Source organism: Elgaria multicarinata, chromosome 10, assembly GCF_023053635.1.
Source record: "Elgaria multicarinata webbii isolate HBS135686 ecotype San Diego chromosome 10, rElgMul1.1.pri, whole genome shotgun sequence".
NCBI classification, from domain to species: domain Eukaryota; kingdom Metazoa; phylum Chordata; class Lepidosauria; order Squamata; family Anguidae; genus Elgaria; species Elgaria multicarinata.
The window spans coordinates 4,713,710-4,727,670 of record NC_086180.1 but is presented as its reverse complement, the minus strand read 5'-3'; the positions used below and the strand labels follow the sequence as shown (position 1 = coordinate 4,727,670).

At 48.8% G+C, this 13,961-nt stretch overlaps 1 protein-coding gene across 1 annotated transcript in view; it reads left to right on the top strand.

Moving 5' to 3' along the window:
* The window catches only part of FBXO41 (F-box protein 41), a 48,268-nt gene that overhangs the window by 24,623 nt on the left and 9,684 nt on the right, over positions 1 to 13,961 (top strand). The window contains exons 7-8 of the mRNA XM_063135697.1: positions 3,876 to 4,028; positions 12,722 to 12,817. Coding sequence (XP_062991767.1) covers positions 3,876 to 4,028; positions 12,722 to 12,817 — 249 coding nt within the window. The remainder of the gene's footprint in view (positions 1 to 3,875; positions 4,029 to 12,721; positions 12,818 to 13,961) is intronic.

Genomic DNA, 13,961 nt, shown 5'->3' with positions numbered 1-13,961 from the left:
CCGTCTCCAACCAGGCCCCCTTTGGGTGTGTTGGAGTACAACTCCCATCATCCCCAACCAGCATTCTGGAAGGCTGCATTCAAACCATCACTTAAGGCTATGTGAGTGAGCATTCAGTTGGTGTGTTTCCCGGCTCCTTCTTCCAGGGCAGCCACAAGGGGGAGTTTGCAAGCAACCACTTCCTGCTTTCAACTAACCACAGTTTGTTGTCTTGTATTTTAACCATGGTTTGCTCAAACAAGCCAGGATCATCAGCTGCAGTTGCAGATCTGGATGTGTTGGACTACAACTCCCATCATTCCAGCCAGCCTGTCAGTGGTTCGCTAAAAGTGATGAGAGTTGTAGTCACGCACATTTGGAGGATGTCAGAGGAGCGGGGAGGTGAGGAATTTAGTATCAGGTCTGTTTCAACTGTCCTGGCCTCTTCTCAACCAAAGAATCCTGGAAAACACTTCTTCCGAAAAGGGAATGACAAAGAATTCTCCAGGCTTCCACAAACAACCTCATTTTCTGGTGGAAGCCAGTCAGTAAAAGCTGTTTTCAAACTGGATGAAACCCGTGACCTAGAAGAGACACTTAATTTCAAACTGTTATATCTGTTTGAACAGAAATCCTCAGTTCAATGTTCGCAGAGTCTCTGGGTGGGCTTTAGGCACTGCTGCCTCAGCCTCCACAATAGTAATTCTGTCCCACCTTACAGGGCTGTTGTAAAGGGTTAAGGAGATAACATGCGTGAAGCATTCTGCATGCAGTTCAAGGAATAGAAACAACCAAAGTGGTTCTTTCCCGTCACCTCCTACTTCTTTTTAACTGGAGATGACACAGATCAGACCTGGATCCTTCTGTGTGCAAAGCCTGGGCCCAGCCAACGAAATATAGCCAGGCACTGTGAATATGTCGGGAGAAAGCTCCTTGCTGCCTGTTGTACCAGCAAGGCTTAGAATACTGTGTACAGTTCTGGTCACCGCACCTAAAAAAGGATATTATAGAGCTGGGAAAAGTGCAGAAAAAAGCAACTGAAATGATCAAGGGGCTGTGGAGCATCTCCCTTGTGAGGGAAGGTTACAGCAGCTGGGATTGTTTCGCTTGGGAAAAAGGAGGCTAAGGGGAGACCTGATAGAGGTGTACAAAATTGTGTTTGGTGTGGAGAATGTGGATAGGGAGACATTTTTCTCCCTCTCTCAAAATACTAGAACCCAGGGTCGTAGAATCATAGAATCATAGAATAGCAGAGTTGGAAGGTGCCTACAAGGCCATCAAGTCCAACCCCCTGCTCAATGCAGGAATCCACCCTAAAGCATCCTTGACAGATGGTTGTCCAGCTGCCTCTTGAATGACTCCAGTGTGGGAGAGCCCACACCCTCCCTAGTTAACTGGTTCCATTGTCGTACTGCTCTAACAGTCAGGAAGTTTTTCCTGACGTCCAGCTGGAATCTGGCTTCCTGTAACTTCAGCCCGTTATTCCGTGTCCTGCACTCTGGGAGGATTAAGAAGAGATCCTGGCCCTCCTCTGTGTGACAACCTTTCAAGTATTTGAAGAGTGCTATCATGTCTCCCCTCAATCTTCTCTTCTCCGGGCTAAACATGCCCAGTTCTTTCAGTCTCTCTTCATAGGGCTTTGTTTCCAGACCCCTGATCATCCTGGTTGCCCTCCTCTGAACACGCTCCCATGAAAGTCATCCCATGAAGCTGATGGGTGGGAGATCCAGGACAAATAAAAGGAAGGACTTCGTCACACAGCGCAGAGTTGAATTATGGAACTCACTACCACAAGATGTAGTGATGGCCACCAATCTGTATGGCTTCAAAAGGGGGTTAGATAAATTCCTGGAGGCGAAGGCTGTCCATTGCTACTAGCCCTGATGGTTGTGTGTTATCTCCAGTATCAGAGGCAGGAAGCCTGTGTGCACCAGTTGCTGGGGAACATGGGTGGGAGGGTGCTGTTGCACCATGTCCTGCTTGTTCATCCCTGGCCGATGGCTGGTTGGCCACTGTGTGAACAGAGTGCTGGACGAGATGGACCCTTGGTCTGATGCAGCATCAGGGCACTTCTGATGTTCGTAAGGCTGGGAGTTGTGCAGTAAGGCAAAGGGCAGGTGTTGAAGGTGTGCTGCTGAGACTGTAGGACGTCTGTCCAGCCTCAGAGTCAGGACAGAGCACAAGGAGCTGGGCAGAGGAGGAGGATGCACTCTTGGACAGGCAGGGACTGAGAGTTAGACATCTGGTCCTGCTTCCCCCATTCCTTTGTAGAGCATCAGCAGGGCCCTGGTCCAGAGTATGTGTCAGTTCTTGCCCCCTCCTCTGAAGTGGGGCTCCGAGATGGATGGCCTCGTGCTGCTAGCCCTGTTCTATGCCTTCAGCTGAGGTTCATCACCGTCTCTGGTCCTGTGGGGATGGGAACATCTGCAATTGGGATGGCTGCCCAAATGGGGTGATCAGCTTCCCTGGCCATAGGTGTTTGGGGATGTCCGCCATCAAGACATTTTGACCGTTCTTGCTGTCAGTACTTGCTGCAACCAATGTGCCTTCCTCTTCTGAGGAGGCCTTCTCCAGTTCTGGACACAGGTTGGTCCTGACGTGGTTGGAGAGGTTGATGGGGCAGCGAGAAATGCTTCCAGGGCTTGCTCCTATCAATAGCATGGCTATGCCCATGTGTAACTTTCCCCCAGGTGGATGAAAGCCTCCAGAACAGAGTGTCTTGTCCAGTTCGGCTCAAGGTTCCTAGGGTAACCAGTCTGAAGCAGTTACATTTACTGCACTTACTTGCAGCGTCATGCAGCAAGAGCTTTCAGGACCCTGGACAGATCTATGCTGGGTGGATCTCAATCAGGCAGTTGTCTCAGCAACCTGCAGAGGCCTTCTGCAGCCTCATGAAGGCTGGCAGATCTCGACCTGCTGTTAACTCCACCTGCTCTGAGGAGTTGTCTGCTGCTTAAGAGTTTCTGCAGCCATTGGCCCCAGTAGCATGGAGGAGGTGATGGCTGCATCCGGGTGCATCGTCCGAATCTGGTAAAGCCATGTCCTCTGGCCTGAAGGCACAGGAGTAGCAGATGATGGGCTATTGGATGATGGCTCCTCCCCCTGTGAGTTCTCCTCCGGGCCAGAGGAAGGAACTGAGGCCATGGAACAGGACACAGAATGGATGGGCCAGGAAGCAAGACATCCTTATTCCTACTTCTTCCCAAGGGATCCCTTATGTTGTTGTTTTTCTCCTCCTGGTTCCTCAGACATTGCAAAAGTCAAAACATGTCCTTTAGGGCTGTAATTCTGAAGAACAAACATGAAATTTGGATAGCATCTTTCCTGAAAGCCTGAAGATTTTACCTAAATGGTAAAAATGCAATTAATCCCAGCCCCAGGGCCCCAGAGTCGAAGCAATCCGAGCATGCGTCAGAAACTTGTCTCCACCCTCTTCTGAACTCAGAAAAACCGAAACGAAATATGCTCTTTGCATTTATTTGCTTTTATTCCATTTAAATGGTATGTGTGTATGTGACAGAGGGGAAAGAGGCCAGAGTGAAAGGGCAAGAGGAGACCTCCACAGTCTTCTAATGAATCATGATGGCTAGTAATTTCCCTTTTTTAAAAAGAAAGCTGAGTTTCTTAGAGCATTTGCAAGCCTGCAGGCGTAAGTATAAATGCCACTATGCGAGATGAATGCTGCAGATTCAAACTGGTTAGATACAGCCATTCCCTCTCCCTGCAGGAACCTCTGAGCTGTTGTATGGGGTGATGGAAGGCAAGAGGTTTAACCGAGAATTCTCCGTCCCCTCACTGAGTTTTTCTCCAAAGGAAGCCGTGCGTGGCAGTTAAAGAGGTCTAAATCCTGACAGGTTCGTGACGTGAATGTGTCTTGACGTTCCTTTCTTTCGCAGGGGCTGCCTCGAGGCCGGACTTGAGTCCTTATTAAAGGCCACCGGGAGTAACCTCTTGATTCTCCGAATTTCTCACTGCCCCAACATCTTGACGGATCGTTCCCTCTGGCTGGCCAGCTGCTACTGCCGAGCGCTCCAAGCTGTCACCTACCGGTAAGCGGACGGGGCGGGGCCTCCCCCAACACCGTTTTAGGTTAGCAGTACCGAACCCACGAAAGCACAGTCTGTCAAAGACCCCCTCCGGGTGGGAGGCTCCTCAATAAGTATCTGGGCAAAAATGACTGCATTCCTGCAATTTGTGCAAGCGGTTTGTAGGCTTCCGTTTTCCCTAGGCACAAATTGTCCTTGCCTCGGTGCAGAACTCTGCACTGAAAAGCATAGGCAACGTTCAAAAAGCTACCCCTGGTACAGGCAGCAATGCCACCTTCAATAGCCGCTGGAAACATAGTACATAAACAGATAGATGCTTTTCCTAGCATGGAGAGAAGGGGCATAGCAGGGAGCACCCATTTCTCCCCAGAATGATGCAACACCTGAGGCGCTCTGGAGGAGGAGGGATGGAGTCTGACAATGTGAGCTGCATTGCCACAGTTGGAGAAGGGTTGGAGACAGTGTGGTGTAGTGGCTAGAGTGTTGGGCTGGGAGTCGGGAGATCTGGGTTCTAGTCCCCACTCAACCATGGAAGCTCACTGGGTAACTTTGGGCCGGTCAAAGACTCTCAGCCCAGCCTACACTGCAGGGTGGTTGTTGTGAGGATAGAAATGGAGAGGTGTAGAGTTATGTAGATCACCTTGAGTTCCTTGGAGGAAAGAAGGCAGGATAGAAATGCAATCAATCAGTCAATCCATCATCATGAATGGTACAAAAGAGTACCGAAGAGGTATAAATGTGAGTAATGAATAACATACCCATTTGTTACTCTGTGGTCTAATATACACCATCTTGTAACTGTGCATTCAATGAAACATTGCACTTAATGGGGCCCGTTTGGTTCAGTCTGCCTCTGTTCGGACACAGAGGCACAGGCCTCATCTATACCAAATAGGATATTGCACTATGAAAGCTGTATGAAAGTGATATATAAAAGGTAGGAGCCACACCAAGCAGGATATAGCAGGATATGCCCTGTGTCAATGGGCCCCAACAGTTGTCATTGCACTTCAATACTGCTATAAAGCAGTAGTGTGGCTCCTGCCTTTTATATACCGCTTTCATAGTGCAATATCCTGCTTGGTGTAGATGAGGCCTGTGCCTTTGTGTCAGAACAGAGGCAGACTGAACCAAACGGGCCCCAATAAGTGCAATGTTTCATTGAATGCACAGTTAAAAGATGGGGGATACTTATTTTATTTATTTATTTATTTATTTATTTATTACATTTCTATACCGCCCAATAACTGGAGCTCTCTGGGCGGTTCACAAAAAACTTGGCTCAGCAATACTACAAACGAGAAGGATCTTGGAACTGTTGTAGATCGCAAGCTGAATAGGAGCCAACAGTGCGATATGGCTGCAAGAAAGGCAAATGCTATTTTGGGCTGCATTAATAGAAGTATAACTTCCAAATCACGTGAGGTACTGGTTCCTCTCTATTCGGCCCTAGTTAGGCCTCATCTAGAGTATTGCGTCCAGTTCTGGGCTCCACAATTCAAGAAGGACGCAGACAAGCTGGAGCGTGTTCAGAGGGCAACCAGGATGATCAGGGGTCTGGAAACAAAGCCCTATGAAGAGAGACTGAAAGAACTGGGCATGTGTAGCCTGGAGAAGAGAAGATTGAGGGGAGACATGAGAGCACTCTTCAAATACTTAAAAGGTTGTCACACAGAGGAGGGCCAGGATCTCTTCTCGGTCCTCCCAGAGTGCAGGACACGGAATAACGGGCTCAAGTTAAAGGAAGCCAGATTCCAGCTCAACATCAGGAAAAACTTCCTGACTGTTAGAGCAGCACAACAATGGAACCAGTTACGTAGGGGGGTTGTGGGCTCTCCCACCCTAGAGGCCTTCAAGAGGCAGCTGGACAACCATCTGTCAGGGATGCTTTAGGGTGGATTCCTGCATTGAGCAGGGGGTTGGACTCGATGGCCTTGTAGGCCCCTTCCAAGTCTGCTATTCTATGATTCTATCATTCTACTGCTTTATAGAGGTATTGAAGTGCACTGACAACCATTGGGGCCCATTGACGCCTATCGTATACTGCTTTCATACCGCTATATCCTGCTTAGTGTGGCTCCTGACTTTTATATACCACTTTCATACAGCTTTCATACTGCAATATCCTGCTTGGTGTAGATGAGGCCTGTGCCTTTGTGTCAGAACAGAGGCAGACTGAACCAAACGGGCCCCATTAAGTGCAATGTTTCATTTGTTTCAAAACCAACCATACAGCACTTGTTTGAAGTGTCCCGACCCAGGGCGAGTGTCCCGGGCAGAACGAGGCCTCTGTGCTGCATTGAGACTGTCAGCCGAGACCTTTGCCGGTGCCACAGCCTGTCTGGCCCACGCCGTCCGTGGCGTGGCAAGGCAAAGGCAGCGGAGGTGTACGCCTCATAATGACCATTGTCTTCTCTTCAAGTCTGGCAAAGTGACAGGGGAACAAAAGGAATGTCTTTTTCCGCCTGTGAGCACCATCTCCGGGCTTTATTTTTGGCATGATTGCCAGAGCCGAGCCGCTTTCCACGCCGACGGGGGCGTGGGGAATTGTCCCCGTGTCAGGACTGCAGTGAGAAACCTTGTAATTAGCCCAGCTTGAATCAGCTGGTGCGATTGTCTTAGGTTCAGGGGCTGGGCTGGCGGAGGAGCCATCTGGGACCACACGAGACGCCGTGGGTTGCTCTTTGCAAAACAAGCGAGGAATTTGCGGCCCTGCTGCAAAGTGCCTGCACATTTTGGCCGTGTCCTGATTTGCAGGAAGGCCCACCACACACCCACTATAATCGAAATGGGCTGGACCTACGCATGTGGTAACATGAAGTGGTAAAAGCCTGAAGTGATAGAGCTGTAGGTACCAGTGGAGACTGAAAGGAAAGGGTGTCCTTTTTTTAATGCGTCTCTCGTGCAAGTAAAAACTCCCACTTATTAGTATACATTAGTATTATTTATCATCTATTATTATTTAACTACAACACTTCAGGGGAAAAGGTTCCTTACAGCGCTAGCTTTTAATCTGATACAAGTGTACAAAATTATGCATGGTGTGAACAGAACCCCGGGGGAGGTCATCAAGTTGAATGGCGATAAATTGACATTCAAACGCAATTCCGAAGTTTCACATTCAGAATCCAAGTAGGGAAATTAGCCATTTTGCTAAGCCATTTTGAATATTTGTGGATACTTGTATCTGCTGTCCTTTATATATTCCATGCTTCAACCATTCACATGAATTCTATTGCTGTGTGTTAAGGCCTCCTGCTAGAGAGGTAAAGTCAATTGCTACTACTCATGGAACCTCCATGTTCAGGGGCAGTGCACTGGAGGAGCAACAGTAGAAGAGTTGTGTTCGTAGCCTGCTTGTGAGCTTCTCCAAAGCATCTGATTGACTAATGTACGGAACTGGGCCAAAGAAGACTTCAGCTATTGGGCAGTATAGAAATGTAATTTAAAAATAAGAAATAAAATAATAAAGGCTGATCCAACAGGGCAGGGGCAAAGAACCCTCGGTCTAGCAGCCTAATCCAGCTGCCAGGCTCCCCAATCTGGCCTATGGATCTATGGGTTCCACCACCAACCCCCGCTCCCTGGAGGAATACCCCACTGTTATCTCCAATCTCATATCGGAGATAACAGTGGGGATTCCCCATCTACTGGTGAGGCAGGGCAAGGAGCAGGTTCCCAGGGGCGGAGGAGCTGTCCAGCCAGTCAGCCAGCAAAGATAAAGAGTGGTCAGAAGAGAACACAAGCTGAATATGAGCCAATAGTGCGATATGGCTGCAAGAAAGGCAAATGCTATTTTGGGCTGCATTAATAGAAGTATAGCTTCCAAATCGCATGAGGAACTGGTTCCCCTCTATTTAGCACTGGTTAGGCCTCATCTACAGTATTGCGTCCAGTTCTGGGCTCCACAATTCAAGAAGGACGAAGACAAGTTATTATTATTATTATTATTATTTATTTATATAGCACCATCAATGTACATGGTGCTGTACAGAGTAAAAGAGTAAATAGCAAGGCCCTGCCGCATAGGCTTACAATCTAGTGTGTTCAGAGGAGGACAACCAGGATGATCCGGGGTCTGGAAACAAAACCCTATGAAGAGAGACTGAAAGAACTGGGCATGTTTAGCCTGGAGAAGAGAAGATTGAGGGGAGACATGATAGCACTCTTCAAATACTTAAAAAGTTGTCACACAGAGGAGGGCCAGGAGCTCTTCTTGATCCTCCCAGAGTGCAGGACACGGAATAACGGGCTCAAGTTAAAGGAAGCCAGATTCCGGCTGGACATCAGGAAAAACTTCCTGACTGTTAGAGCAGTATGACAATGGAATCAGTTGCCTGGTGAGGTTGTGGACTCTTCCACCCTAGAGGCCTTCAAGAGGCAGCTGGACAGCCATCTGTCAGGGATGCTTTCGGGTGGATTCCTGCATTGAGCAGGGGGTTGGACTCGATGGCCTTTTAGGCCCCTTCCAACCCTGCTATTCTATGATTCTATGAGATGTTTCACCAGGAACATCCAGGCAGCACATGAGTTGATAGCACACCCTATTGGCCCTGAGCCAGAAGTGACTTGGATTCATATTTCCTTCTCCCAAGCAGATTTCAGAAACAGAAGGCCTTGTGATACCAAGTAGGCACTGAGCTATGATGGGTGGTGGTGGTCTGGACCTGGGGTGTGTGACCAGTTAGGGTGTATCAGGTCTCCTGATTCTGCAGCCTCTCTGAGCATGATTTCTCCTAGTTCTAGTATACCAGAGTCCCTACCAGAAGGTGTCAACGCTTCCTGGCCCCTTCAGTTACTGGGGGACTCCAGTGAGGTCTTCCTCCACCCTTAGGACTTTGGGAGTCACACAGGACTGCAAGGTCCCCAGTGACTCATCCTCTGCACCAGAGGATGCTGCTTCTGGGTCAGGATCTGCTTAGCGGGCAGGGATGCCCCCTCCCCGGCCATTTCAAGGAGGCCTGGATGAGCTTCCCATGGGGATATCCCTCCAGATGTGCTATGAGAAGGTGGATTGCATGAGCTGATTTCATAGAATCATATAATAGCAGAGTTGGAAGGGGCCTACAAGGCCATCGAGTCCAACCCCCTGCTCAATGCAGGAATCCACCCTAAAGCATCCCTGACAGAGGGTTGTCCAGCTGCCTCTTGAATGCCTCTAGTGTGGGAGAGCCCACAACCTCCCTAGGTAACTGGTTCCACTGTCGTTGTTCAGTCTGCCTCTGTTGGTTGTTCAGTCTGCCTCTGTTCTGACACAAAGGCACAGGCCTCATCTACACCAAGCAGGATATTGCAGTATGAAAGCTGTATGAAAGTGGTATATAAAAGTCAGGAGCCACACTAAGCAGGATATAGCGGTATGAAAGCAGTATACGATAGGCGTCAATGGGCCCCAATGGTTGTCAGTGCACTTCAATACCTCTATAAAGCAGTAGAATGATAGAATCATAGAATAGCAGACTTGGAAGGGGCCTACAAGGCCATCGAGTCCAACCCCCTGCTCAATGCAGGAATCCACCCTAAAGCATCCCCGACAGATGGTTGTCCAGCTGCCTCTTGAAGGCCTCTAGGGTGGGAGAGCCCACAACCCCCCTACATAACTGGTTCCATTGTTGTGCTGCTCTAACAGTCAGGAAGTTTTTCCTGATGTTGAGCTGGAATCTGGCTTCCTTTAACTTGAGCCCGTTATTCCGTGTCCTGCGCTCTGGGAGGATCGAGAAGAGATCCTGGCCCTCCTCTGAGTGACAACCTTTTAAGTATTTGAAGAGTGCTCTCATGTGCTATCATTTCCCCTGCTGCATCGCTCTTGCAAGAACACACCGTTCCGTGGTTATAACAGGGTTTAGTCCATGGTCTGAATTCATTCAATTCGTGGGCAGAGCCAAAGAAGCAGGTGTCAAAATACCAGCCTATTTTAGCTTAGGGCTCTTGGTGCCTTTTAGAAGGGGGGGAGAATGGGACCCTACACCACAGCCCGCCAAACAATCGCTAAGTGGTTGGGGAAAGAGGGGTGTGGCCATCTGGGGAACCCCGGATTGGGACCCCAGGTGGGCCAGATCTGGCAGGCGAGGCGGAGTTTCAACAGCCCTGGGGGAGAGCAGCTGTTTTGCGTGCAGCAAATCCTGCGTACAGGTTTTGCCATCTTCACGTGAAGGGAGCAAGCCTGGGAAATGCCTCTCTCAGCCTGGAAATTTGGGAGCGAGGCTGCCAATCAGAAAAGGCAGTCCCAGGCTGGATGGACCAAGGTCTGACTCTGATAAAGCAGCTGCTTGTCTTTGCCTATCCCCAGGACACGATCTCTCTCTCTCTCTCTCTCTCTCCACTTCTCCCCATCCACACTGAATAATCAGGCTCACCTGAGCTTGTTGGCAGCTCTCTAACCTGTCACGGTGACTCATATGTTTTAATTAAGGCCAAGCCAAACCCACCCGCGAGTTTTGGCAGGCGGCTTCCTCGGAGATATATGAGCGTTCCAGATAATACGATTTTTTGCTTATTTTTAGGCTCATTTGAAGCGTAGAAGTGGGTCACTTGAAAATGAGGAGAACACAAGCTTCCTTCTCAGGAGAGGGAGGGGCCGCTAGGCAGGGCAGGATCGTTCCCAATGGGCGTCCTTGCACTGCGCTCTCCTCCAGCCCCTGAAACAGGACTAGAATAGCAGAGTTGGAAGGGGCCTACAAGGCCATCCAGTCCAACCCCCTGCTCAAGGCAGGAATCCACCCTAAAGCATCCCTGACAGATGGTTGTCCAGCTGCCTCTTGAAGGCCTCCAGTGTGGGAGAGCCCACAACCTCCCTAGGTAACTGATTCCATTGTCGCACTACTCTAACAGTCAGGAAGTTTTTCCTGATGTCCAGCCGGAATCTGGCTTCCTGTAAGTTGAGCCCATGATTCCGTGTCCTGCACTCTAGGATGATCAAGAAGAGATCCTGGCCTTCCTCTGTGTGGCAACCTTTCAAGTATTTTTTTTTTTTATTTATTTATTTATTTATTTATTTATTTATTTATTTATTTATTTATTTATTGCGTTTCTATACCACCCAATAGCTGAAGCTCTCTGGGCGGTTTACAAGTATTTGAAGTAGTACTTGTACATGATAGTATTTGAAGAGTGCTCTCATGTCTCCCCTCAATCTTCTCTTCTCCAGGCTAAACAAGTCCAGTTCTTTCAACCCCTCGTCAAAGGGCTTTGTTTCCAGACCCCTGATCTTTTCATCAGGCACCACTGCTGCCTCTACGCATAAAAGCCAAATCATGGATTCTGTGCACTTTCTCTCCCACGGTTCCCCCTGCCCAAAGTACATTCTGAAAGCACATAACAACAATAGCATATGGAAAAGAACTCACTGAAAATACAAAACCCAGGCAGTCTGCGTCACACTGTTTGTCTGGGATCCTTTAGAATAGGGTTGCAGGAATTTGGTCCCAGGGCCAAACCAACTGTGGTTCCACCACTTCCTCTGACTCCACCCACCCCGTTTCCCCAAAATTTGATTGTTTGGTGGCGGCTTTTCTGCAATTTCTTCCTCATTCTAAACAGTAAAATTGCCTCTTCTAGGGCTTCAGTTATTAGCAGTAAGAAGAACATAAGAATATAAGAAGCGTCGTGATGCTGGATCAGACCAAGGGTCTATCTCGTCCAGCACTCTGTTCACACGGTGGCCAACCAGCCATCAGCCAGGGACCAACAAGGCAGGACATGGTTCCCCAGCAACTGGGGGCTTAATGGCTTCTCTAAATGAGCCATTTATTGCACGTTCGTGATTGGCCACTCACAGAAGTTTGCAGGTCTTCTAAATGACATCATGAATGACCAGGACATCTCCATTGGAAATTCCATCATGAAACATCTGAAAAAAGTGCTGTCTCAATGGAAGTGAATAGAGCATGATTAGAGGGGAAGTATTTAATTCAAACTAGGGCTGTGCACCGCCTCGGATCCGAACCCCAAATCCGAACAGGGTGGTTCGGACCCTTCCGAACCGGATCCGAAAGGTTTAGGGCGAAGGCCGAGGCAGTCCGAAGCTGAAGCCAATTGGCTCCGAAGCCTCATATGTTATTCGTATGTTATTCTTCTGTTTGCAATCCACCCAGAGAATGATTGTTAGTGGGTAGATTAAAAATATAATAAATAAATTCTGCTCCATTCCCTCCCACCCCCTTCCCCAATCAGCATTCTCAGTCCTGACTGGACTGTTTTGGGGGACTCCTCACACACACACACACACACACACAACTTGCTTAGGGATAGACTTCTACAAACCTCCCTTTTGTTTGTGGCTGATGCCATTTCATCTCCGTAAGCCATGGCACTCCCCACTTGAACACTGGAAACAGAGGAAAATGTGCCGTTGCCAAAGTCAACTTCCAAATCCAGGGGCAGTCTACCTCTAAATAGCAGCTGTTGGGGAGAAACCAAGAGGAGGTGTTCACTTTCATGCCTTGCTTGGGTGTGTCCTGGGAGACACTGCTAGAAACTGGATACTGGCTGACGTAGACCTACCTAGGCCTGACCCAACAATGCATATTTAAAGCCGGACTCTTGATGTCCTGTCCAATCTTTAAAAGTTCGGAAGTGGCATTCTGGTTAACAACGCGGCGCTTTATTTCAGCTGGAGAAGGAGTTTTGCAACACCCGGATATACAGTCTCCCATTCCTATGGCTCACCTGTCCTTTTCCCCTGCTTCTCGTTGCAGGAGCTCTACCGATCCTGTGGGCCATGAGGTCATCTGGGCATTGGGCGCAGGCTGCCGAGACATCATCTCCCTACAGGTGGCGCCACTGCACCCTTGGTAAGAATGGCAGAGTGGGCGTTCGCGCGGGTACCTGTATTTCACGCACACAAAAATAGGGGCGCCGGTGGGGTGGTTTTCATTGGGGGAAATTGCATGGGGAGGGAAGGGTTAAATTAGTCCCCCTCCTCCCAAGGATGCTGTCCAACTGAATCCACGCACAGGCAGAGAGTGGCTGCTTAACCCTTTCTCCTTCTGACTTCTTTTTCCCCACTCAAGACCACCCTCCCCAAAGAGATTTTTCACCCACTGGAAGAATGATGATACAGGGGTGGGGGGGTATTTTTCCCTAGGGTGGGTGAACAAACTGCTCGGTTAGAGTGCTTTTGAGCTGGAAAGAGATCTGAGTGGAAAGCATTTGGCAGCCTAGTTTGGTTTAAAATATGGAGGAAAGAAACACAGCAGTCCCTGTAGCCAGTCGTTGGAACCTGAATCGGTGAATTGACGGCACTGTTGCTTTGAGGTGCCACAGAAGCCCTGTTTAACGATGCCTGATTGGGGCAGCATTTAAATCAGCCTTCCTCAACCTGGGGCGCTCCAGATGCGTTGGACTGCATCTCCCAGAATGCCCCAGCCTGGCTGGGGCATTCTGGGAGTTGTAGTCCAACACATCTGGAGCGCCCCAGGTTGAGGAAGGCTGATTTAAATGGATGCTGAACAGACAAGATCAAATCCTTGGAGTTTGAAATGCATGAAGGCGAATGGTGGAAATGGGATTCCAGCACCAAGGCTTGGATTCAACATGCTGAGGGTTTGTTTCACATATTGAGGGAAGCAGAGGTGTGTGTGTATGTGTGTGTGTATATATAAGTGTGTCGATATAATCACACTTTGGTGACCATGAAGAAGATTTCATCCATCTACCAAAAGGTTTCAAAAATGTGAAAATGCAAAGTTCAGACTAAAAGACATTGAATTTAACACAACCGTCCAGACTTTCCCAAACTGCCCTTCAGAAGTGTTGGATTACAACACCCATCATTCCTGGGAAGGTTGGTGTGGATGAAGCAGTAGCTCATTGGTACAGCAGCTCCTTTGCATGCAGCAGGTTGCAAGTTCTATCTCCGCTTAGAGGGAACAGGTAGCAGGGTTGTAAATGACCTTTCCCCAAGGATTTTGAAGGCTGCTGTGAGTCAGAGTTGGC